The 26,755-nt window shown below is 47.0% G+C and overlaps 1 protein-coding gene across 1 annotated transcript; it reads right to left on the bottom strand.

Moving 5' to 3' along the window:
• Positions 1-569: 569 nt before the first annotated feature.
• Positions 570-26,755, bottom strand: LOC117039724 (calcium/calmodulin-dependent protein kinase type IV-like). The gene is made up of 11 exons (XM_033136906.1): positions 26,655-26,755; positions 17,876-17,954; positions 17,654-17,716; positions 12,789-12,871; positions 11,204-11,276; positions 8,150-8,240; positions 7,026-7,100; positions 5,993-6,068; positions 3,363-3,489; positions 1,679-1,831; positions 570-839 (listed from the first exon to the last, which is right to left on the bottom strand). The coding sequence occupies exons 1-11, from the start codon at positions 26,753-26,755 to the stop codon at positions 570-572; spliced, it is 1,191 nt and encodes a 396-aa protein (XP_032992797.1).

The raw sequence follows: 26,755 nt of genomic DNA, 5'->3' as shown, positions 1-26,755 counted from the left end.
TGGGAATCACAAATGGGAAAGTGCGCTGCTGCAGTTCTTGTTTGCTGGCTTCCCATCGACGCATGTGGATCACCATGAAAACAGGACGCCGGAATAGATGTCCCCGCTCTGGCTTGATCCAGCTGCAAGGCTCTTCCAATGGTCATAGTTTAAAAACCCGGCTCAGGTTTTCTTCCTTTGATAGCCTTTCCCCTCTAAAGAGCCATTGGTTGGGAGAAGGATTTTTAAAAATACGTTCTGGAAAGAGGACATTGTCAGAAAATTGTGGGGCGGGGGCGGAATAACTGCCGTAAACTGTTCTTCAACACAGCACCCTTTGTAAGCAAAGCTACGCACTAAAACACCACTTCCTCCTAACGCCTGCTAGCTTTCAAGATAGGTTGCTCCTTCGCCGTCCGAGAACGCCGTCTTAAAATGCGCCAAGTGGCATTGTTTATTTATCTCCATCCTTTCTTCTTCATCTTTTTTTGTCTTCTTGTTTTGGTCTATCTGCTGCGGTGATGAGGACAGACTTCCCACCCCTCCCTCTCGACGCCTGGCAGGAGCAAAGCAACCAGAATTGCACGGGGCTAACTTTTGCCGCTCAAGCCGTTGAGTGCCGCGGCCGTGGCACAGTGGCTCTCATTGAGCTTCTCTGAGGCAGCTGGAGTAGGATCTGCTGCCCCGCTGGTCCTGGAGGGCGTCTTCTTGTAAGCGTTGTCCTCGAGGAGGAGGGTGCCCTTTGCTCCTTGGACGAGCCCCGGTTCCTTGGGGGTGTCTCGGTGCCGTCCGTTCCTAGAGCTGTCATGGTGGCTGTGATTGCCAAGCCGGCTAGATGCTACCACGGCTTTCATCGCAGCCTGTGTAAGACATGTTGAGAAGAGGGGAATCAATTTTTTTAAAAAAATATCCTCACCAATTATTGCCGTAACCTAATATTAGTACAGTCGTACTTTGCTTCGAAACCTGAAAACGTTCCAAAACCAAGGTGCGGCTTCCAATCGGCTGCAGGAGCTTCCTGCCCTCAAGCGGAAGCTGCGTTGGACGTTTGGCTTCCCAAAAAAAAAACGTTTGCAAACCGGAACACTCACTTCTGGGTTTGCGGCGTTCAGGAGCCAAAACGCTGGAGTCACAAGGCGTTCAAGAACCAAGGTATGACTGTAGTATCAACAATAGTATATTTACCTAAGAACAATCAGTTATATCCTGTGTTATACCCCATCTGCACTACCCGTTTAAAGTGGATTGAGTTCTGCTTCCTTGCATCTTCCACCCTGTGGCCTTCTTGGGTTAGTCAGGAACCACAAGGGGGATGCAGACCTCACCTTCTCCTTTAAGGAACACATTCTCTCTCACCTGGGGCCCACCAGCTCTATACAGTCAAACCTCGGTTGTCGAATGTAATCTGTTCCGGAAGCCCGTTTGGCTTCTGAAACATTCGACAACTGAGGCGCAGTTTCCGACTGGTTGCAAGAGCTTCAAGTTAAAAAAAGCTACCAGCAACCATATTCTGTGGCAAGTTTCTGTTGCTGTTTATGCGCTTGTAGCGAAAGAGGAGGAGTAAGACTGGTAAGACTGGTAAGACTGCAGCGCATGCGTGTACATAGTGGCTGCGTTTTAGAGACTGCCGCTCCTCGGCTTTAGCTTGCTGCCTCCATCCCTACGCTGGCTCCGCCGCGGCTCTTTGCGCCATTATTACCTTCAGCTTGCGCCTCGCGTTGAACTCCTGCAGCTTCTTCTGCGTGCTGTCCATGTGGGCGAACTTGGCGGCTTTGCCCATCACCCAAGGGTGCTCCAGAGCCTGTTGCACCGTGAGCCTCTTCTGGGGGTCCAGAACGATCAGTTTCTGAACCTGGGAAAGACCAGATTATTATTATTATTATTATTATTATTATTATTATTATTATTATTATTAATTATTATCATCATCCCCATGCCACCTTGAGGTCATTGGAGAAAAAAGTGGGAGAAAAATGCAAATGCTAATAATAATAATAATAATAATAATAATAATAATAATGATAATGGCTATTTTTAGTAACAAATTGCATCCCAAAGCGATTCAGAATACAGTCGTACCTTGGATCTCAGACGCCTTGGCTCTTGAACAAATCGGCTCCCGAGTGATCGAAACACGGGAGTGAATGTTCCGGTTTCCAAACGTTCTTCTGGAACCCAAACGTCCGACGTGGCTCCCGCAGCTTCTGATTGGCTGCAGGAAGCTCCTGCAGCCAATCGGAAGCCGCACCTTGGTTTTCGAATGGTTCTGGGAGTTGAACAGGCTCCCGGAACGGATTCTGTTCAACTTACAAGGTACGACGGTACAATGAAATGTGCACACAAACCACAAGTATTGTTGATGCACAACATTCCTTGAAATGCTAGAGAAGACATGCGAGGGAATGTTTGGTCCAGCCAGTCGAAACGTCCTCTTCCTCCTGGCCTGGAGCATCTTTCCTCTTGCATGTGACTAGTGGGTGGGGGTGACCTTACCTGTCCAGGTAACAAAAGGACAAGGCATGCTGCCTCTCTTTCTCTTTTCCATCTTCCTTTCATTCTGCGAACTTCCCGGATTGCTAACTGCAGCCATAACCCACATATGGGTTAAACCTGTTTGTACAGGTGAAACTCGAAAAATTAGAATATCGTGGAAAGGTTCGTTTCTTTCAGTAATTCAACTTAAAAGATGAAACTAATATATGAGATAGACTCATGACATGCAAAGCGAGATATGTCAAGCCTTTATTTGTTATAATCGTGATGATTATGGCGTCCAGCTGATGAGAACCCCAAATTAACAATTTCAACTTTGGGGTTTTCATCAGCTGTACGCCATAATCATCACAATTATAACAAGCAAAGGCTTGACCTATCTCGCTTTGCATGTCATGAGTCTATCTCATATATTAAACTCCAGTAGCTAATGAAAACAATTGCTTACATAAATGAACTTTTCCACAATATTCTAATTTTTCGAGTTTCACCTGTATATGCTTGCAACTTTAAGCCTTCAGCCTGCCTTCGGGGACCACACTGTGCTCTGCCTGATTGTGAGTGAACTTTCTTTTTATTGCTTACGAATAAGACCGTGGTGTCTTTATTCTTTTTTTTTGGGGGGGGGGGGTTTCCAAGGGGTTTTACCAGGAAAATATTAGAACACATTTCAACCTGGACAAGCAAGATTGAATTGCGTATTGTCTTAAGAAACTCACACGAGTCTGCAACCAGTTTTCTGCCGGGTAAAGGGGAATGCACTCTGTGAAGTAAAGGAACTTGCTAACGCAAGTTAGGAAGGATATTAATAAACCATATATCCTCTCCTGCCACCCTGAACATTCCCACAAGCTGGCTCCCATGTCTGGGTAGGGCTCAAAGCAACTCACCAAATCCTTGGCGTTGAGAGACACTTCATCCCACCACGGAGAGACAAACTCGTAGTCACAGTTTAGGATCCTGCTGTACATATATTGGTCTCCTCTTGGGTCAAAGAAAGGCTCGAAGCCGCAAAGCCTGGGGATTTTTTTTTTTTAAAAAAACCAGAATAATAATAATAAATACACCTGTAAATGGTTTACACAAAATATTGAGGTGATGATAAACGGATGCACGCAGGCCGACCTGTGTTGCGGTTACCCTCAAATTAATAAAGCCCACAAATACCCGAGGAGTCTGCCTGCAATGTCCCTCTGTGAGTTACTGATCTGGGAAGAGGAACTGATTGCTAAGCCACTTGATTTCAGCAGGCGCACACACAAAGAATAACTGTGGCTCCAGAACTGTACCACCCCACAAAATACTGAAGTGCAACTGAGCGATATCCATCAATCTACTGACAAAACTCGTGTGATGAATCGACTAAGGTTTCATTAATTGGGCACCAGTCCTTGCAGAATCCTGACCTTCTGAAGATTCCTCTGGTGAAGTAATGGATCTGACGTTCGAGGGGGGCAGCATGTTTTTCAAGTTCATGCTTCCCTTGCTGCAGCTTAGGCTTAAAGTAAGGGACCCCTGGACGGTTAAGTCTAGTCAAAGGCGACTATGGGGTTGCGGCACTCATCTCGCTTTCAGGCCGAAGGAGCCGGCGTTTGTCCACAGACAACTTTCCGGGTCATGTGGCCAGCAGGACTAAACCGCTTCTGGCGCAACAGGACACTGACGGAAACCAGAGCAGCGCACGGAAACACCGTTCACCTTCCCGCCGGAGCGGTACCTATTTATCTACTTGCACTGGCGTGCTTTTGAACTGCTAGGTTGGCAGGAGCAGGGACCGAGCAACGGGAGCTCACCCCGTCATTGCGGGGATTCGAACCGCCAACCTTCCAATTGGCAAGCCCAAGGTTAAGACCACAGCGCCACCCGTGTCCCTTAAAATACACACACACACACATACAAACATCTGCTGCTTGGCTCTCCTCAGCATCAGTGTCTATTCAGTTGGGGGAGTTTTTTTGGGGAAATAATCATCTGCTCGCTGCAGAAATGTTTAAGGAAAAAAGCCTCAGGGCTGCATTTACTTTCAACTTGGCTAGAGAATGTGTGTGTGTGTGTGTGTTTGAAAATCCTAACAAGCCAAACCAATGGAAACCCAACATATTTTGACGGGCTGTGACCGCCATCTGTTTCATTTAGGTCAATGAAAATAGCGGCAGCGGGCAGGAGAGAGAAAGGAGGTCAAGCCTCCCTTTGTCGGTGTTGCTGCGAGGGATGCTACAGAAAGTGGCTATCCTTACTCTTGCTACATCCGTCGCCCACATCCCTCTGGGTTTTGATGCATGCAGTTCTCAGGGGGCGGGGGCGGGATTCATGTTACAATACCGCCTTAGGGAAGTTCTGCCCCCCCCCACAAACAACAGCTCCCTCCCCTCATCTGTTCACATCAGCACAGCTTCATTCATGTCAGGTTCGTTTTCTGTTTGTGTACATGCCAGAGGGGCATCGTGTGGGATGTGATCCATGAGAGGCAGTCAAGTACAACATTCCTTGAATCTGAAGAAGTGTGCATGCACACGAAAGCTCATACCAAGAACAAACTTAGTTGGTCTCTAAGGTGCTACTGGAAGGAATTTTTTATTTTATTTTGTTTTGACTATGGCAGACCAACACGGCTACCTACCTGTAACTGATTCCTTGTAATGCTAGAGAAGACATGCGAGGGAATGTTTGGTCCAGCCAGACGAAACTCCCTGTTCCTCCTGGCTGGAGCATCCTTCTTTTTGCATGTGATAGAAGGTGGGCATGACCTTACCTGTCCAGGTAACTAAAGGACAAGTCACGCAGCACCCTTCCCTCTTTTTGACTTCCTTCTTCGTTTGACCAGCTTTTAGCTAGGACTGCTCTGCTAGCTCTCAGCTAGCAGAAGCACTCGGATTATTCTCCCATATGGGGTAGATCCACATGTACATATTTGTAACTAAGTCTGCCTTTAGGAATCCAACTGTGAAATGATGTGAGTCCACTTCTTTTATTGACTTTGAATAAGATTGTGGCGTCTTTATTCTTTTAAGAGGGATTCAAGGGAACTTACCAGGAACGTGCAGTTCAAACTGAAGACAGACTGAGTTGTGTAATAGTGAGAGGCTCACACGAGCCTGCGACCAGCTATCTGCTGTGCGTGTAAAAAGGGGAATGTAACACTGCTAAGTAACGGAACTTGCTAACCTTAGCATCAAACCTTAGCATTTTATAACAAAGATTTTCGGGCTGCTCCCCCCTCCCTGCCCCTCTGCTGCTGGCAGAGGGGGCGGAGAAGCCTGATTTCGGGCTGCTCCCCTTCCCCCGCCACTCTGCCGCTGGCAGAGCGGCACTGGGCGGCGGCAGGGGGCAGGCTGGCCAGCGCCCCCTCCATTTTGGCGCCCTAGGCAGCTGCCTAGTTTGCCTAAATGGACGTGCCGGCCCTGCGTACCACCGTAGAGGCAAAGGCGTTTCACCCATTGGGCCTGCGCACGAATGAAGCTCGAAGGAGGGGAGAGGAAGGCGGAATCGCGATTTGCCAAAGCGTTTTAACGTTACTCACAAGATATATGTGATGACACCGACAGACCACATGTCCACTTCTGGGCCGTAGGGAGAACCGTGGAGAATCTCAGGTGCTGGAGGCGTTGGAATAGTGAAATGAAATTTGGGGAAAAAGCAAGGAGCACAGACATCTAGCATATGCATCATCCTTCGCCCACCCGTTCCTCTTTCTCTCCCCCCCTGCTCCTTTCTAGCTCCGCCATGCTTTCACACCTGCCGCAGTTAGTTTGTGGGAGGCAAGTGTGAGGCGTTGACAGGCTGCGTCCCGAGGAGGCGGAGGAGGCAGCAGCAGCAGCAGCAGCAGCGGGGCATATTCTTAATTTACCACTTATTCCCCAGCGGGTTGCATGTGTGTGTGTGTGTGTGTGATGCTTGCAGCTGGCGGCGGGGAGAGATTTCGAAAGGGTGAGAAAGACTTAGCTCCTGATGGAGGAGGAGGAGGAAGGAAAAAGCTCACAAGGTCAGGCACAGATCTTTGCAGGGCTGGAAGGATCTGTCCAATTCAATTTCCCCGTCTTAAATTCAATCCTTGCAGTGATCTGCGAATTTGTGCCGTGTCCCCTCTCAAGTCTTCTCCAGGAGAAAAGCAACCACCCCCTGTAAAGCTTGGTTCCCAGACCATTTTTCATCTTGGTCGCCCTCCTCTGCAAACGTTCCAGCTTGCGAATAATAATAATAATAATAATAATAATAATAATAATAATAATAATAATAATAATATTTTATTTATATCCCAGCCACTCTGGGCGGCTTCCAACAAAAGATTAAAAATACATTAAAACATCAGTCATTAAAAACTTCCCTTCACAGCGCTGCCTTCAGGTGTCTTCTAAATGTCAGGTAGTTGTTTATTTCCTTGACATCTGACAGGAGGGCGTTCCACAGGGCGGGCGCCACCACCGAGAAGGCCCTCTGTCTGGTTCCCTGTAACCTCGCTTCTCGCAGTGAGGGTTCTAGTTTCGACAGCCCCTAAACTAGCTGGGTGTCCTCCCCCCCCCCCGGCCCCCGCTTTTGCTCTTTCGCCCACTCACCACAGTATCCGGGGGTGCCACACACTGTCTTCATCGTGTCCTGCTCATCCACAATCTTGGACAATCCAAAATCGCCTGGTGCAAAATGGAGAGGGTGCGACATATTTCAAAAGCGACCCTTTTAAAACAAATGGGGTGAGCTCTGTCTGTCCCTGCCCGCCCCATCTTTCCCACTAGGATGGCTCCACCCAGGTGAGCAGGGGCGTAGCAAGGTAAATTGGTACCCGGGGGCAAAAAATTTCTTGTCAACCCCCCCCTCATTGATTCCCCGCCCCGCCCCGCCCCCAACAAAATGGTTTTACGTTATTTCATATTTTCTTACAAAGGAATAATAACAAGTAATAATAATAAAAAACTTTTATTTATATCCCGCCCTCCCCGGCCGAAGTCGGGCTCAGGGTGGCTAACATCAGATACATAACATTGGTATAAAACCAAACAATAATTAAATTACCTCCTTAAAAACATCTCAAAATCAAATTAAAGTCTAATGAGATGGCTTTCCACAGGGTTAGGGTTGGGAACAGTAAGTGTTCTCTGAACTGAAATTTCAGCCTTCACGACATAGGAAAACAGCCAAGTGAACAGCTATTTTGGTGGAGGAGGGTCAAGATATTAACCGATGTGCATGAAATTTCATATATAGCTATATAATCCCTAGTATAGTAAGATAAGACCTTCGGAGCAGGCATTTAAAAAAATAATTTAAAAAAAAATCTTTTTTTTTAATTGTTCCTTGATAATTTGTCACCCCCTCCATTATGGAACCCGGGGCGCCCCCCCCCCGCCCCCTTGCTACGCTCCTGCAGGTGAGACGTGGCCAGAGGAAGCCCAGCCTCTCAAAAGATCCAGAACAGTGTTTTCCCGAACTTGGGTCTCCAGCTGTTTTTTGGACTAAAACTCCCATCATCCCTAGCTAGCAGGGCCAGTGGTCAGGAATGATGGGAATTGTAGTCCAAAAACTGCCGGAGACCAAAAGTTTGGGAAACACTGATCCAGACCCATCTGGCTTCCTTCCTTAGATGCCCAGAGTTGGCATGGGGCTGGAAGGAAATATTAGGAGACAAAACAGAACATTTGCCTGGGACATCATTTTGGAGGTGGTGGGGTTGGGGGGAACGTACCAATTTTGAGAGGAGCATCCGGAGAGAGATCTGCGTAGAGGAGATTCTCTGGTTTCAGGTCACGGTGGACCACGCCATTTGCATGCAAATACTGAGGAAGACAATGAGGGGAAAGGTGGAAAAGATGGTGTTAATTTACTTGCTTTTATGCAATATTTCCTTGGGTTACAACAACAACAACAACAACAATTTATTCGACCGTCAATCAGAACACAATCATTATCCATACAAATTTTAAAACACCTGAAACAACTCAGAGGGGTTTACACTAAACCATACACTAAAAGTAGATTATACATAAAGACCCATATCGATACTATCGATGGCCAGAAAAGAACCCCAAATTCACAATTTCAACTTTGGGGTTTTCATCAGCTGTAACCATAATAATAATAATAATAATAATAATAATAATAATAATTTTTTATTTATACCCCGCCCTTCCCCGCCAAACCGGGCTCAGGGCGGCTAACACCAATAAAATCACAACAAAAACGTAAAACAATTCATTAAAATACAGATTAAAATACAATTTAAAATTAAATCTAAACTGCATTTTTAAATAGCCGACCAATCACACAAAAGAATGAAACATCAGGGTTAAACTGAAACCAACCCAAAGGCCAGGTGGAACAGCTCCGTCTTGCAGGCCCTGCGGAAAGATGCCAAATCCCGCAGGGCCCTGGTCTCTTGCGCCAGACTTCCACCAAGTCGGGGCCAGTACTGAGAAGGCCCTGGCCCTAGTTGAAGCCGACCTAGCATCCTTGTGGCTTGGGACCTCCAAAAGATTATTATTTGAGGACCTTAAATATATTTCGCTTTCCATGTCATGAATCTATCTCATATATTAAACTCCAGTAGCTAATGAAAACAATTGCTTACATAAATGGACTTTTCCACGATATTCTAATTTTTCGAGTTTTCACCTGTATATCTTTACAAAGACACGCACACCGACTCCTCTTGAACTTCTGGGCTTGGGTTTTATAGAGCCTATGGGTCCAGCTGACCTTTCCTAAAAGTCAGCTGACCTCTGGTGCTGAAGGTAGCTTAGTGCTGATTGCCCAGGTGAGATGGGTCCTTACCAGGTGTGTGTTTGTGTGTCAGCTATTAACCGTCACAGGACGAACTCGTCCTGCCCTACAGCGGATACGCCCCCCTCTTGTTTCCCTCTCTCTCCCTCTTCCCCCCTTTTGTTCCGCCTGGCGGTCCCTTGGCAACCGCTTTCTCTGAATCCTCTCACCCAAACAAACAACAGATGCCGGGCAAATTGTGTTACCAGCCTAGGGAGCTGCCGGTGCCAATCTTAATTTCACAGGTTGCCGATTGCAAGAGATTGGAAAGAAGGGGAGCTTTAAAAGATAGTGACAGTTAATAAAAATGAAATAAAACACACACACACACATACACACCAGCGAGGCAGGAGGTGGCCATTTCACTCGCGTAGGAAGGTACGAGAAAGCAGCAGCGCAGCTTTGCGAGGATTAGCATAAATGGAACTTTTGAGGAAGTTGCCGGATTTTGGTCTGCCCCGCGTGCTGGGATTGTGCGGTGTGGGGGCCTTGTAAGGCTGTTGAACGCATTATCGGGTAGATGGCTCTTTTTCTCAGTTTGGAGCTGTTATGGAAATTATGGGGGGGGGGTTTACCCAAGCAAAGTCTCCTCCCGAGCAAACTCATTGGGGTATGGAGTGATGCCCTTAAGGGAACCCATCTCTCCGTCATGATCCAGTAGGTGAGAGACCACGTGCACAGGGAAATGCCTCAGCAGGTAATTTCTGGGTGCTTCAGGAAGCCACTGGGCTAATATCCCTCAGCTGGAATCCCATTGTTCTCTCCCAGATAAGTGCTCAAGGTATCCTTGCCAATACTTAACACCCATTCACATTGGCACAGGGCTATCTCCCTGATATTGCTCTGTTTCCCCCATATGCTAATCTTGTTTTTTCCTATATGTTAATCATGTATAACCCTTCCCTGTTCGTGATGTAGTGATGATGTTTCCAAACTGTATTCTGGGATATGATAGGAGTTTTTAAAAAAAGTTCTTGTAACGCTGCTCTGGGTGTGCAGTTTTGACTGTAACCTATGGCGCAATAAACCCTGTCTTGTCCTTGCTCCAGTGGCTGGACTTCTTTTATTTAACTCCGCAGAAACCAGTGGGCTTATCCCCAAGGGCCAGATGGCTGGGCCGTTCCACACCTGGGATTTTCCGTTTACAGAGCGAAGCTGGTTTGGGGGAGGAAGCCGCCTCGAAATGCAGGGTATGTGCACTTGAACGACTTCAAATGCAGCAAGGTTGTTACTCTGCTCTGTGATTTGAGACTTACATTGCCGCAACAGAAAAAAGGGCGCCAGTGTTTCCACCCGTTGCCCATTCCCTGATTTGTTTCCCCATGCCGAGCTCCGGTTCCCTGAAGCAGCCGTCCGAACGTGTGCTCTCATCTGAGCATGCTCAGTGGCTGTCTGAAAGGGACACACCTCAGCATAACGGTGGTTTCCGTTTCCCATTCAGATGGAAGCTGGTTTACAGGAAAATACGCATGGAAAAGGAATATCTCTCAGGAATCTCTCAGGAATAGATTGATTGCAGCTAACGTCGTTGTGTGTACTCAGCTTCCAAAGTCAGTGGTGGAAACATCCTGAAAGACCTACATTGGCTCCCAGGATGTTTCCGAGCTCAATTCTAAGTGTTGGTGCAGACCTTTCAAGCCCTAAATGGCCCAGTATACCTGAAGGAGCATCTCCATCCCCATCATTCTGCCTGGACACTGAGGTCCAGCTCCGAGGGCCTTCTGGCGGTTCCCTCCCTGCAAGAAGAGAGGTTACAGGGAACCAGGCAGAGGGCCTGCACACGAAAGCTCATACCAAGAACAAACTTTAGTTGGTCTCTAAGGAATTTTTTATTTTATTTTTTTTTGACATCCAGTGTTGCCTCTGTTGAGAGACAACCAGGGACTCTGGAACAGGTGGGGGGGGGGGAGAGAGGCTGAGCTGCATTTTTGGAGAGAGAGAGAGAGAAAAAACCCCCGAACAGGAGAGAGGGATAACTTACGGAAACAGCTTCCAGGATCTGCTTCACCACGTGAGCTGCGTCTTTCTCGCTGTAGAAACCCCGTTCAACGATCCTGAAAGAGGGCAGGGGGGGCCACAAAGTGTTGGGTTCAAAAGTTGCCGGGTTTCCACTTTGACACTAGCTACTCTACTGTGGGTTAAACCACAGAGCCTAGGGCTTGCCGGTCAGAAGGTCGGCGGTTCGAATCCCCGCAATGACGGGCCGTGAGCTCCCGTTGCTCGGCCCCAGCTCCTGCCCACCTAGCAGTTCGAAAGCACGTCAAAGTGCAAGTAGATAAATAGGGACCGCTCCGGCGGGAAGGTAAACGGCCTTTCCGTGCGTTGCTCTGGTTCGCCAGAAGAGGCTTAGTCCTGCTGGCCACATGACCCGGAAGCTGGACGCCGGCTCCCTCGGCCTATAGAGCGAGATGAGCGCTGCAACCCCAGAGTCAGACACGACCGGACCTGATGGTCAGGGGTACCTTTACGTACACCGCACGGTGACAAAGCAGCTTATGGATAAATGGGAGGACAGAGGAATAAAGTTCTCCTTTTCTCTGAGCTAAAAAGTCCCAAACGCTGCAGCCGCTCCTCCTAGGGGAGCGACTTCGTCCCTCGGTCGTTTTTGGTTCTCCTTTTCTGAGCCTTATTTAAATTTATCACCCGGTGACGTTCTCCCCAAGGAGCTCAAGGCGAAGCATGTGGTTCCCCACCCCCACCCCATTTTATCCTCACGGCAGCCCGTTGATCAGGCTGAGACAGGTCACCCAGTGAGCTTCATAGCTGAGTGGGAGGATTTGAACCCAGGGCTTCAGAACCTGATCCTCTTAACTATAGGTTGCAGTCGGTCTGAATTTACGTTTGGTACTAGTGGGAAGAGCAAAAGGAGATGTGAATATGTGGAGGCATATTCCTCATCATCACCCACAAGGCGATGCATTGATTTCTGGGGGCCCGTTGAACTTGTTTTATTCATTTTGTTTATTTTGTAAAATTTATACCCTGCTTGAGCGGTAAAAGGAGTAGCAGTAATATTGAACTGAGTTCAACTGGCGCAGCCCCCGGTACCTCTGCATTGAGTTAGTTTTTCCTAGCTGTCAAACAACATTTTATATTTAAAAATAAATAAATATAATTTTCGTATATGAGATGAGATTGTCTCTGCTCATGTGCGAAGCGCACGTTGAAAAATGAAGCCCTTTGCACGCTTGGAGCAATGAAGAAGATGGGCTGCAGATAATTGGGCATTCGAAAAAGGACAAGCTTTCTGGCGCTGGAGTGAGCAGATTTTTTTTTTAGTGAGTGTGATGAAGGGGAGATAAAACAGATCACAGGGAATCTGCAGCGGGAATTGACAGTGATGGTTGAGAATGGCCGGCCTAAAGTAGTCCTCAACCCCTTCTCTCTATCCCAACACACACACACACACACACACAATAACACACACACACACACACACGATAACACAAACAGCTTCTCTGCAGGTTGCTCTGACACAAATTACCATCCCTTTCCCCTTCCTCGGTGCAATTTGTCACCTTTTATTAAGAACCTGCCAGTTCGGCGGAGGGCTTCTTGCTGGTTACCTGTCAAACAGCTCGCCACCTGTCACCAGCTCAAGGATGAGGGTGATCTGCGAGGTAGTCTCAAATATCTCTTTGAGTTTGATCTAAAAATAAAAAGGAGATAAAGGAGGTTGAGCAGGGGGGGAATGGTGTTTTAACTTTGAGACAAGCTGGTCTCCAAATACGAAAAAGCAACTCGCAAACCCACACTGTAACTCAGTGGGAAAAGCACCTGCTTTGCATACATTAGATCTCAAGGTTCAATTCTTAGCCTTTCCATGTAGAACAACACAATTGTAGAGTTGGAAGAGATTTTACTTTCTTGGGCTCCACAGTCACTGCAGATGGTGACAGCAGTCACGGAATTAAAAGACGCCTGCTTCTTGGGAGGAAAGCAATGACAAACCCAGACAGCATCTTAAAAAGCAGAGACAACACCTTGCTGACAAAGGTCCGTATAGTTAAAGCTATGGTTTTCCCAGTAGTGATGTATGGAAGTGCGAGCTGGACCATAAAGAAGGCTGATCGTCGAAGAATGGATGCTTTTGAATTCTGGTGCTGGAGGAGACTCTTGAGAGTCCCATGGACTGCAAGAAGATCAAACCTATCCATTCTGTAGGAAATCAGCCCTGAGTGCTCACTGGAAGGACAGATCCTGAAGCTGAGGCTCCAAGACTTTGGCCACCTCATGAGAAGAGAAGACTCCCTGGAAAAGACCCTGATGTAATGCCAGCGGTCAACAAAAGAGGTTTAAAGACTCTCTCAAGGCAAATCTTTAAAAATGTAGTATGAACACCGGCAACTGGGAAACACTGTCCTGCGAGCGCTCCAGTTGGAGAACAGCCTTTACCAAAAGGTGTCGTGGGCTTTGAAGACACTCGAACTCAGGACGCAAGGGAGAAACGTGCTAAGAGGAAGGCACGCTTGGCAAACCCACACTGGGATCAACTCCCACCTGGAAACCTATGTCCCCACTGTGGAAGGACGTGTAGATCCAGAATTGGCCTCCACAGTCCCTTACGAACCCACTCTTAAAACCGTGTTTATGGAAGACAATCTTACTCAGCCAATAGGGATTGCAGAAGAAGAAGGAGGAGGAGGAGGAGGAGGAAAAAGAAGAAGGAAAAAGGAGGAGGAGGAGGAGGAGGAAAAAGAAGGAGAAGGAAGAAGAAGAAGAAGAAGAAGAAGAAGAAGAAGAAGAAGAAGAAGAAGAAGAGATGGAACACACCTTTCCAGCAAAGGAGATTTCCTGCTTGCGTTCTTAACAGCAGCACATCTTGAATTAGAGGGTTGTGAATACGTTTTCCCCTCCCCTCTGGGAAGGGGGGAAAGACTTGCAAATGCATTAAAAACAAAAAAGGAAAAAAAACAAGAAAATGTCACGGTTTCTTTAGACTTTTGGTGACACCGCACATTTCATGGCACTTCCATGATTAAAACTGCAGCCGCTCGGGAGGCTGCTGGAAAGATCCTGTTGTGTAAGTGACGCTGGAAGGAGGAGGAAGAAGAGGCTTAATGCTCCCTCCTCCCTTCCCTTAATACGTGGCGGCGCAATCTCTTATTAACTTCAGAAGTTTACAATCCTATTATCGCTCCCTATCAGACGCCTGCAAGCAAGGGAGGCTGGAGATGGGAGTCGCAAAAGGGTATATAACAGAAATGGAACTCCAACAGCTTGGAATACTGGCTGTTCGTCCTTGAAGTTTCTGTTATGCTTGTTTATATATATATGTTTTCTTGGGCTCCATGATCACTGGAGCCCAAGAAAACATGATCACTGCAGCCCAAGATTTACTTCCTTGGGCTCCATGATCACTGCAGATGGTGACAGCAGTCACGAAATTAGAAGACGCCTGCTTCTTGGGAGGAAAGCAAAGACAAACCTAGACAGCATCTTAAAAAGCAGAGACATCACCTTGCCGACAAAGGTCCGTCTAGTTAAAGCTATGGTTTTCCCAGTGGTGATGTATGGAAGTGAGAGCTGGACCATAAAGAAGGCTGATCGCCGAAGAATGGATGCTTTTGAATTCTGGTGCTGGAGAAGACTCTTGAGAGTCCCATGGACTGCAAGAAGATCAGACTTATCCATCCTTAAAGAAATCAGCCCTGAGTGCTCACTGGAAGGGCAGATCCTGAAGCTGAGGCTCCAGTACTTTGGCCACCTCATGAGAAGAGAAGACTCCCTAGAAAAGACCCTGATGTTGGGAAAGATGGAGGGCGCAAGGAGAAGGGGATGACAGAGGATGAGATGGTTGGACAGTGTTCTCAAAGCAACTGGCATGAGATTGGCCAAACTGTGGGAGGCAGTGGAGGATAGGGGTGCCTGGCGTGCTCTGGTCCATGGGGTCACAAAGAGGCGGACACGACTGAACAACTGAACAACAACAAAATATTTTGCACAATAAAGAACTTAGTTTTAGAAGCTCTGTGTTTGGCTGATTTTTCATGAGCAACCACTGAAAGTCCTTACAGCACGTTTCTCCCTTGCGTCCTGAGTTCGAGTGTCTTCAAAGCCCACAACACCTTTGGGAAAGGCTGTTCTCCAGCTGGAGCGCTCGCAGGCCAGTGTCTCCCAGTTGTTGGTGTTTATACTACATTTTTTTGTTTTAAGATTTTTGCTTTTTAATTTTTAGCTTCTGAATACCAGTTGCTGGAAACCACAGGAGCAGAAAGGGCTGCAAATACATGGCTCCTGCTTGCTGCCTTCCCACGGGCATCTGGCTGGCAATTACGAGACCGGGGTGCTGGATTTGGCCTGATCCACCGGTCTCTTTCACTCACTGGTCCAGATCCTCAGACCAGTACCTCCAGAACTGTTGACAGCTTTCCCCCCCTTTCATGGAATTAACTTCTCTTTCACAGAGCAGCATCCAATTCCTAGAAGGATACGATCTTGCAACTCTGCAGACTTCCATAATGTGCCACGGAAGCCCAATATGTGGTGATGTTATTCGAATCGTCACGCTTTGCAGCTTAAAGGCAACCTATTAGGGATTATAAAGAGAGTGTCCTGGGGGGATTATCCCACATCTGGCAGCTGAAAGGCTCTGTGGAGGTTGATGGTGATAGGGCCCAGGTGCCCCCCGTTGGGATACCTAGCTGATTTTAGAGACAGTCTTTGTCTACGCGATTTACCAGCCAGTCACGAAGGACACTGACCCCTCCGATTGCAAGGAGCCCCAAATCACAACATTTTAAAAGTCAGCATTAACCATCCAGTAAGCGCTATCTGAAATTGAGCTTTAGCTGCTACGCTCTACGTGGGGCTACCTTTGGAGGTCACCCGGAAACTACAACTAATCCAGAATGTGGCAGCCAGACTGGTGACTGGGAGCGGCAGCCGAGACCATATAACACCGGTCCTGAAAGACCTACATTGGCTCCCAGGACGTTTCCGAGCACAATTCAAAGTGTTGGTGCTGACCTTGAAAGCCCTAAATGGCCCAGTATCCCTGAAGGAGCGTCTCCACCCTCATCGTCCAGCCTGGAAAATGAGATCCAGCTCTGAGGGCCTTCTGGCGGTTCCCTCCTTGCGAGAAGCGAGGTTACAGGGAACCAGGCAGAGGGCCTTCTCGGTGGCGGCGCCCGCCCTGTGGAACGCCCTCCCGTCAGATGTCGAGGAAATAAATAACTATCTGAATTTTAGAAGACACCTGAAAGCAGCCCTGTTTAGGGAAGTTTTTAATGTTTGGTGTTTTATCGTGTTTTTAATATTCTGTTGGGAGTCGCCCGGAGTGGCTGAAACCCAGCCTAATGTGCTGGGTATAAAGAAGTTGTTGTTGCTTTTGTTGTTGTGCCACAGCCCTCCATCTTGCCAGGTTCAGCAAAGGGCACGGAGAGGCTCTCCTATTGGAAAAGGCTTTTAAGGCTCCATCTCGATCACCCAAGCCTTTAGGGTCCAAGCCTTTAGTGTGGCAGGCCCCTGACTTGCGGAACGCTCTCCCACCCCACAGGTCATTCGCACTCTTACACACCCGTTAGGGTTGCCAGGTCTGCTTCCAAAAAATAGCGGACAAGCAGGGTTGGAGGGTTAAATTAAATTAAATAATATAGAATTCTGGTGCTGGAGGAGACTCTTGAGAGTCCCATGGACTGCAAAAAGATCAAACCTATCCATTCTGAAGGAAATCAGCCCTGAGTGCTCACTGGAAGGACAGATCCTGAAGTTGAGGCTCCAGTACTTTGGCCACCTCATGAGAAGAGAAGACTCCCTGGGAAAGACCCTGATGTTGGGAAAGATGGAGGGCACAAGGAGAAGGGGATGACAGAGGACGAGATGGTTGGACAGTGTTCTCGAAGCGACTGGCATGAGTTTGGCCAAGCTGCGGGAGTCAGTGGAGGATAGGCGTGCCTGGCGTGTTCTGGTCCATGGGGTCACGAAGAGTCGGACACGACTGAACAACAACTATTTCAGACATGTGGGACAGATCCTAAAGCTTAGGCTCCAATACTTTGGCCACCTCATGAGAAGAGAAGACTCCCTGGGAAAGACCCTGATGTTGGGAAAGATGGAGGGCACAAGGAGAAGGGGATGACAGAGGACGAGATGGTTGGACAGTGTTCTCGAAGCGACTGGCATGAGTTTGGCCAAGCTGCGGGAGTCAGTGGAGGATAGGGGTGCCTGGCGTGCTCTGGTCCATGGGGTCACGAAGAGGCGGACACGACTGAACAACAACAATTTTCTTACAAACATTTTAACACGTATTGAAATACCCTTTCATCATAAAGCTTTTGAATAAAAAAAAATGTCCACTATTTTCTCGGGGAAAATAGTGAACATAATGTGAAAAAAGTGGACTGTCCACTCCAATAGTGGACACCTGGCAACCCTAACGCCCGTTCTCTCCCAAACATAATGCACTTTTCACCAACTCTGCTTAACTTACAATATTCGGATGCGACAGCCTCAGCAGCACGCCGATTTCGGTCCTGACGATTTTCTTGTCGATCTGAAAGCGAAGAATAAGAGTGCAACTCAAGGACACACACACACACACCCCATTTTCCCGTTGCTTTTGCCAACTTGGACACACCTGCTGATGGTCAGCAGGGACACAGGGAGCAACTACAGATGAATTCTGGCCAAACCTGATGGGACCAGCACTTACCGTTTTCTTCAATATTTTGGCGGCATATTGGACGTTAGTTCCTTTCTCCTCACAACTGTACACCACCGATGTGGCTCCCCTAAAAAAACAGGGGACAGAGAGAGGTGATCACACATTCCCCCCTCCCAGAATATATATACAGAATGAATTTTTTTTACCCCCTCCCTTTTAAAAAAAATAAGCAATAGATCCTATTCCCAGTGGGAGAAACGACCAACCAGGGAATTGTCAGAATCCATATCGACGTGTTTATTTATATTCGTTTCTTTTATAAAAAATTGCAGGTGAAACTCGAAAAATTACAATATCCTGGAAAGGTTCATTTCTTTCAGTAATTCAACTTAAAAGGTGAAACTAATATATGAGATGAGTCTATGACATGCAAAGCGAGGTATGTCAAACCTTTATTTGTTATAATTGTGATGATTATGGCGTACAGCTGATGAGAACCCCAAATTAACAATTTCAACTTTGGGGTTTTCAAAAGCTGTGCACCATAATCATCACAATTATAACAAGCAAAGGCTTGACGTATCTCGCTTTGCATGTCACGAGTCTATCTCATATATTAAACTCCAGTAGCTAATGAAAACAATCGCTTACATAAATGGACTTTTCCGCGATATTCTAATTTTTCGTGTTTCACCTGTATATACCGCTTGATCGTAGGGGAATAAAAACCCTCAAATTGATTAACCATAAAACCGAAGCCATCCAAGTTGGTGGCTATTGCCGCCTCATGTGGCAGTGAGTTCCACAGGTTAGAGATGCGTTCCATGAAGAGGGGCTTTCTGTTATCTGCCCTTGAATCTTCCAACATTCAGCTTCATCCGCAAGTTCTAGTGTTATGAGAGAGGAAGGAAAACTTTCCTCCACTCACTTCTTCCGTGCCAGGCTTTATTTTACAGGCGTCAATATCATGTCACCACTTACCCCAGCAAGCACGTTTTGACTCGTGTAAACGTTTTAGTGAAGCACATTCCACTAACATGCATTTTCAGTGCACACTTTCCCTCTTATACAGCGGTACCTTGGTTCTCAAACTTTATCCGTTCCGGAAGTCCGTTCCAAAACCAAAGCGTTCCAAAACCGAGGTGCGCTCTCCCATAGAAAACAATGCAAAAACGGATTGACTTTTAAAAACAACCCCTAAAACAGCAATTGAACATGGATTTTTGCTATCTAACGAGACCATTGATCCATAAAACGGAAAAAGCAGTAAACAGTGTACTGCAGTCACACAATCAATCCATCAGAAGCTGGGCTGGGTTCCATGCAGTCACAAAAACGAAACGAAAAAGAGCCACAAAAACAGAAATGCAAAATAAATAGCAAAAGCAGACAGACCTCAGCGTAGCACTCAAAACGGAAGTGTGGCACTCAGAACGGAGCATGTTCGGCTTCCGAAAAAAGTTCGCAAACCGCAACACTTACTTCCAGGTTTGCAGTGTTTGGGTTACAAGTTATTTGAGAACCAAGGTATGTGCATTTGGAGAACTACACCGCCAAATTCAAATTTTGATCCGGCAAAATATTTGGGGAGGGGGATGGCACTAGGATGGGGAAGTTTGGCCTTTCCTGGGATTGTGGATCCGCACAACTGGGCGCAGAAGGGACTTAAGAGACCAGGACGCAGCCCTCATGCGTGCTTCTGGCTTGCCTTTGCTAAAACAGTTTTTAATTAAAAACCGCAATGCTTTAGAAGCTCTAAACCTTTAAGCGGCTTTGGAGCCCGAAAGGCACCCCGTCTGGCCCAGGCTTGGGGACTTGACGGCCTCCGTCCCTCCCGAGCAGATTGGCAAATTTGTGTTTATGTGGAGATTACATGCTGATCAGCACAGGCTGACAAGAAATGCTTCGGGCGGGGGGGAGCGAAGCGGCTCGTGCGTCCCACCACTTGGAAGTTGGCTTCCTGAGGTGCAGCGAGGGACACCTGCATACCTGCCAAATTATTATTATTATTATTGTTGTTGTAGTTGTATTAATAATATTGATATTTATTATTATAATATAATATTGTTAATTATTATAATCATTAATTATCATAATATTGTATTAATAACAATTATACAATAATAATTTTTACACCCTACCCCTCTGTCTGGATTTCCCCAGCCACTCTGGGCGGCTCCCAACAGAATTAAAAGCACAATAAAACGCCAAACATTAAAAAACTTCCGTAAACAGGGCTGCCTTCAGATGTCTTCTAAAAGTCAGGTCATTGTTTTATTTCCTTGACACCTGACGATTTATGTATGATGATAGATGTTAAGATGTTAAAAGTGAAAATGAATCAAAAAATGTTTTTTTTAAAAAAGATCATAGTAATTAGTGTAACTTAAGAGTGAATTTCTGTTTCATTATTTGCTGGTGTTTTGAGAGTTAGCTTAGAGTTGGAAGAGACCCCAAGGGCCATCCAGTCCAACCCCCTGCCAAGCAGGAAACACCATCAAAGCATTCCTGACAGATGGCTGTCAAGCCTCCGCTTCGAGACCTCCAAAGAAGGAGACTCCACCACACTCCTTGGCAGCAAATCCCACTGTCCAACAGCTCTCACTGTCAGGAAGTTCTTCCTAATGTTTAGGTGGAATCTTCTTTCTTGTGGTTTGAATCCATTGCCCCGTGTCTGCTTCTCTGGAGCAGCAGAAAACAACCTTTCTCCCTCCTCTAGATGACATCCTTTTATATATTTGAACATGGCTATCCTATCCCCCCTTAACCTTCTCTTCTCCAGGCTAAACATACCCAGCTCCCTAAGCCGTTCCTCCTAAGGCATCGTTTCCAGGCCTTGGACCATTTTGGTTCCCCTCCTCTGGACACGTTCCAGCTTGTCCATATCCTTCTTGAACTGTGGTGCCCAGAACTGGACACAGTATTCCAGGTGAGGTCTGACCAGAGCGGAATACAGTGGTACTATTACTTCCCTTGATCTAGATGCTATACTCCTCTTGATGCAGCCCAGAATTGTGCACTGCCTGTATCCCAAAGGATTCTTTAATATTTCTTTATTTGATATAAGCTTTTCCGTTTTAAAGTTAAAGCTTTTTTTTGTATCAGATCAGATTATTACAAGGCGTGTGGTCTTCGTTGTATACATTTCGTCGCTCCAAACCGCCTTGCAGCAATATAGAAAAAAGTTGGCATACAAATTAAAAGTGAAACGGAAATGATAGGAAACAGCCACTCTTAACATCCAGCAGGATAGTGGCAATCGTGGCGTCTCCGGAATCTGCACCAGATATACTTCCTCTTGCTAAGAATAGCCTGGTTTTGGCATCTGTTCCGCCAAACCTCATTATCCGCAGCAGCAGGTGGATGGGAAAGTAAAATTAGCCGTGCTCACTTTGCCCCTTCCCTCCCCAGATCCTTTGCAATTTCCTCCTGCCCACATCTCTGTATATTTCCAGCAGCAAAAGCAAAACCGACTTTGACATCAGATGTTGACAAAATGCCCGAAACTCCATCTTTGGTGGAGAAGAAACAACAGGAGCCTTCATGGTGCTGAGTCAGGCCACTAGCTCAGCATTTTCTGAAATGATTGGCAGGGGAGGCTGTTTGACTCCCGGAACTGTCCGGAAACCGAGGCGCGGCTTCTGATTGGCTGCAGGAGCTTCCTGCGCTCAATCGGAAGCCACGTCGGATGTCCGGCTTCCGAAAAACGTTCGCAAACCGGAACGCTCCCTTCTCGGCTTTCGGGAGCCGATTTGTTTGGGAGCCAAGCTGTTCAGCAACGAAGGTACCACTGGACAATAAAAGTCCAGTCCTCACGATTTGGAATAAAGGGCTGGTTTAAATAGGAACATAGGAGAGGCTGATTTATGCAGAGCGAGACCATTGGCATACCCTCCAACATTTGCTGGTAAAATTTGGGACACGGGCTTCCCCAAGCCTGATAAGCAGGGCTGGATTTGGATTTGATGAGGCCCCAAGCTACTGAAGGCAATGGGGCCCTTTATATGTCCAGCCATCCTTTGTCAACAACAAATTGCCACTGTTTTTTGTGTTGAATATATGCTATAGGGTCATTTATGGACCTAACAAGCCATTTGCACATGACAAAATATGTACAGGTGAAACTCGAAAAATTAGAATATTGTCCATTGATGTAAGCAATTGTTTTCATTAGCTACTGGAGTTTAATATATGAGATAGACTCATGACATGCAAAGCGAGATACGTCAAGCCTTTGCTTGTTATAATTGTGATGATTATGGCGCGCAGCTGATGAAAACCCCAAAGTTGAGATTGTTAATTTGGGGTTCTCACCAGCTGTACGCCATAATCATCGCAATTATAACAAATAAAGGCTTGACACATCTCGCTTTGCATGTCATGAGTCTATCTCATATATTAGCTTCACCTTTTAAGTTGAATTACTGAAAGAAACGAACCTTTCCACGATATTCTAATTTTTCACCTGTACATCATAGGAGCCTACCCAACACAAAACACTGTTGCTGTATGTAGGTTTTATGCTACCATGCAACCAGTCCATGCAGAATGCAGGCACCCATCCTCTGTTGCCCCCATGCCTCGTAGTGTCCTACGAGGTAATTCCACTGCCCTCCAGGGGGCAGTACTGCTCACTTTGGGAATGTCTACTCTAACCATTACACCACACTGTCCGTCCAGACACATTTTCATGCATTATGCTGAGATTCACCTGACATATTCTCCCTGCACATGGAAAGTTATAAAGGGGGGGGGGGAGAAGAAGAAGAAGAAGAAGAAGAAGAGATAGGTCAGTTGAAATTCTTGTAGGATGTGATCCATGAGAGGGAGTCAAGTACAACATTCCTTGTAATGCTAGAGAAGACATGCAAGGGGATGATTGGTCCAGCCAGTCAAAACTTCCTGTTCCTCCTGGCTGGAGCATCCTTCCTTTTGCATGTGATAGAAGGTAGGCGTGACCTTACCTGTACAGGTAACAAAAGGATGAGTCACGCAGCTCATCTTCCTCTTTTTGACTTCCTTCTTTTGACCAGCTTTTAGCTAGGACTGCTCTGCTAGCTCTCAGCTAGCAGAAGCACTGGGATTATTCCTCCATATGGGGTAGATCCGCATGTACATATTTGTAACTAAGTCTGCCTTCAGGGATCCAGCTGTGAACTGATGTGAGTCAACTTCTTTTATTGACTTTGAATAAGATTGTCGCGGCTTTATTCCTTTAACAGGGATTCAAGGGAACTTACCAGGAATGTAGAAGAAGAAGAAGAGTTTGGATTTGATATCCCGCTTTTCACTACCCGAAGGAGTCTCAAAGCGGCTAACATTCTCCTTTCCCTTCCTCCCCCACAACAAACACTCTGTGAGGTGAGTGGGGCTGAGAGACTTCAGAGAAGTGTGACTAGCCCAAGGTCACCCAGCAGCTGCATGTGGAGGAGTGGAGACGCGAACCCGGTTCCCCAGATTACGAGTCTACCGCTCTTAACCACTACACCATTGAATTGTATAATAGCGAGAGGCTCACACGAGCCTGCAACCGACTATCTGCTGTGCGTGTAAAAAGGGGGATGTAACTCTGCTACATGAACGAACTTGCTAGCATAAGTTAGGATGGGTATTAATAAACAATATACAGTATCCTATCCTGCCACCCTGAACACCCCCACAATTCTTCAAACTGAATTTTGCAAGCAGAGTAACCTTGCACGTTGTGAAAGGGGGGCTGGAGTCAGGACTAGAGAGGAGCGGCACACTTAAGGAAGGGCTTCTGCAGAATTGCAGATAAACTCTTAAGTGAAGGCATCTGTCCTTTTCTCACCCCCATGAGCCAGATGGAAAATTAACAAAGGCTAAAGTGTCAATTTGGCTGAGCATGCCCTAAGAGAGATACCAAGGAGGCGGTGGAAAGACTGAAAGAAAGGCGATGAAACTGAAATGAAATCTGGTTTTTCTCCCTCCCTCCCTCCCTGGGAGAGGCAAAGAGAGAGAGAGACTCTATGTCCCTAATTAAGGATTTACCCAACGGCTCTGTTACAGCCACCGCACTGATCAGGATTAATATTCCCCAAATATAAGCGTTTTAAAAACACATCTCAATGTGTATTTACTAGAAGAGCAGGCCAGGAGCCTCCTAAAGACCCAACACATTTACCCCCACCGCCGCTTGAATGTTCACCAAGCATTTAAACGCCACCCAAGGAAACTAAACACCCTGCTAAACATCATCGCTATCTGTGTTGTGTAGTGGTTAGATTGCCGGGCTATGACCTGAGAGAGACCAGGGTTCAAATCTCCCTACTTGGCCATGAATATCCCAGGCCAGGGTGTGTGGCTTCGGGTGTGGCCAGCCTCTCAGACTCACCTACCTTGCAGGGTTGTTGTGGACAAAAATGGCAAGAGGGTGCTTGATCTCCGGGTTAATGAATAAAGCCAGTGAGAGTTGTTTTATGGTTTGTCATTGTGAGTTCAAAGCAGTCCTTGGCAGCTTTGAGACATCTGCCCAGGTGTGTTTCTGGCGACAGGCATGTGCGCCCAGAGGTGCAGAATGTGAACCAGTCCTTCTTGACTGCTGAGCGCAATGGGGTTGATTCCTATGCGGAGTTTCGCAGCCTTAGTTGTGAAAATCAAAGGGGGGGGGGGACAGTGCATGTGGGGGGGGGGGGGTCCTGAACCCTGAAGGGCAAAAGACTGGATTGCCCGCTAGGCAGATTTACGCACATGACATTCTTTGTGTGCCTCGTCCACGTGAGGTCCAGAGGTTGGCAACACGAGAGCGGGGCCTTTTCTGCAGTGGCTCCCCGTTTGTGGAATTATCTCCCCAGAGTGGCTTGCCTGGCACCTTCATTATACACCTTAAGGGAGCAGGCAGGGCCGGATTCAGGTCTGATGAAGCCCTAAGCTACTCAAGGTAATGGGGCCCTTTATATGTCCAGCTGTCCTTTGTCAACAACAAATTGCCGCTGTTTTTTGTGTCGAATATGTGCTATATGGTAATTTATGGACCTAATGGGTATCTCAAGCCATTAGCCCATGTGGCCATGCAACCGGTCCATGCAGAATGTAGGCACCCTATATATAGAAAGGAGCAAACCAGGGATATTTTAGGGAGCAGGCTAGCAGGCGGGGCCCATGACTTACACCCTAGGAGCCTACACAACACAAAACACTGTTGCTGGATGTAGGTTTATTTGTTTTTTATCTTATATTTTGGAAATGTACATCCAGGTTGTTTTTTCCCCTTTAATTTTTTTTTTGGGGGGGTGCCCAAGAGAGTGTATTGTTTAGCTTATACGTAAATCCAGCACTGGGAGCCCGCAAAAACATTCCTCTTCAACCAGGTCTTGGGATGATTAATATTCTGGAGCGGAGGGTTATTGGTTTGGTTTGTTTTCGTTCTTGTTTTTATTCTGCACATTGTGTTTTTTTGTGCTTTGAACCGCAATGTGGAGCAATGACTCAGTATAAGACAGCTGTTGAAACCAGCATGAGGACTGGAATCTTGCTTCTCTTTTAGGAGAAAGGCTCCAGCTCAGCGGCAGAGCACCCGCTATGCCTGCAGAAATTCCTGGGTTCAATCCCCAGCGGCGTCTCCTAGCAAAGTTGGGAAAGGTGGCCGGCCTGAGACCCTGCAGAGCTGCTTCCCACCAGTGCAGACAGTACGGAGCTAGATGGACCAGTAGTCCGATCCGGTATAAGGCGTGTTACATTCCAACTTAAAACCAGTCCTGTATTCGAATCCACGAGGCCTGGAATCTTACAGCGAGTTTCCAAACAGCGAAGTAACTCGCACGGCAGGGCCGCAGCTTAGCACTTCATCACACCTGCTTTGGACGCAGAAGGTGCCAGGTGAAACAGGGGGAAGACAGAGGACTTTGTTCATTTTTTCTTTCACTGCTCTTTATACGACTCAGTAAGACCGAGGCTCTTCCTATTAATTCCCCCGTCCATCGTCATGGAAGATGACTGCGTGAAAGACTTATTGGTGGACGCCAACCCCATGGTTACCCGCGGTGTGGCCATCTATATTTTGCAGGCCCTGAAACTCAGGGCCACCTCGATAGGTTAACTTCTTTTAGCCTTGGACCTGTGCAAACATTCTGAAATACATGATTTATTACTGCTTTTACCATATCTTGTTTTGTCAACCACGATTTTATATCTGTTGTTTTGCAAATGTATCTAACATATTTTTGTATAATTGCGGCAGGTTTCTTTCTACCTGGATTATTTTCTATGTGCTACGGCCAAATGGCTAACGCAGTAAACCCTGTTGTTGTTGAGAAATAAACCTCAACTAGTCAAATGCCAAATGCCAGGTGCAATTCTCGGCATCTCCACCTAAGCCTGCCCAAAATCCTGGAGAGCTGCTGCCAGCCAGTGTAGACAGTACTGAGCTAGATGAACCAGTGAGCCCGAAATCCCGGAGAGCGGCTGCCAGCAAGTGTAGAGAGTACTGAGCTAGATGAACCAGTGAGCCCGAAATACCGGAGAGCGGCTGCCAGCATGTGTAGACAGTACTGAGCTAGATGAACCAGTGAGCCCGAAATCCTGGAGAGCGGCTGCCAGCAAGTGTAGACAGTACTGAGCTAGATGAACCAGTGAGCCCGAAATCCCGGAGAGCGGCTGCCAGCAAGTGTAGACAGTACTGAGCTAGATGAACCAGTGAGCCCGAAATCCCGGAGAGCGGCTGCCAGCAAGTGTAGACAGTACTGAGCTAGATGAACCAGTGATCTTCAGCATAATGGTGGCTTCCCACCCCTTTGGGCTCTCCAAAGTATCATGCTGATAATAATAATAATAAACAGCCAGAAGGAATTATGGACCCCATCCTTACCTGCCGAGTTCCGGGCCCATGACGTAGAAATCCTCAAGGACCGCATCCCTACGGGATCCCTCGATCCAGTACTCATCCTCCAGAGGCTTGGAGGTTGGCAT

The sequence above is a fragment of the Lacerta agilis genome, chromosome 18, assembly GCF_009819535.1.
Source record: "Lacerta agilis isolate rLacAgi1 chromosome 18, rLacAgi1.pri, whole genome shotgun sequence".
NCBI classification, from domain to species: Eukaryota; Metazoa; Chordata; class Lepidosauria; order Squamata; family Lacertidae; genus Lacerta; species Lacerta agilis.
Note: the sequence above shows the minus strand (reverse complement) of the source record. Positions and strands in the feature narration are given on the sequence as shown.

Coding starts and splice junctions, on each gene's coding strand:
- LOC117039724 (XM_033136906.1), bottom strand. CDS start 26,755: ATGCCAACCTCCAAGCCTCTGGAGGATGAGTACTGGATCGAGGGATCC. Junction 11,277..12,788: donor GGTGGCGAGCTGTTTGACAG/GTAACCAGCAAG, acceptor GCCCTCTTTCAG/GATCGTTGAACGGGGTTTCT. Junction 1,832..3,362: donor CTCTCAACGCCAAGGATTTG/GTGAGTTGCTTT, acceptor GGTCTTTCCCAG/GTTCAGAAACTGATCGTTCT.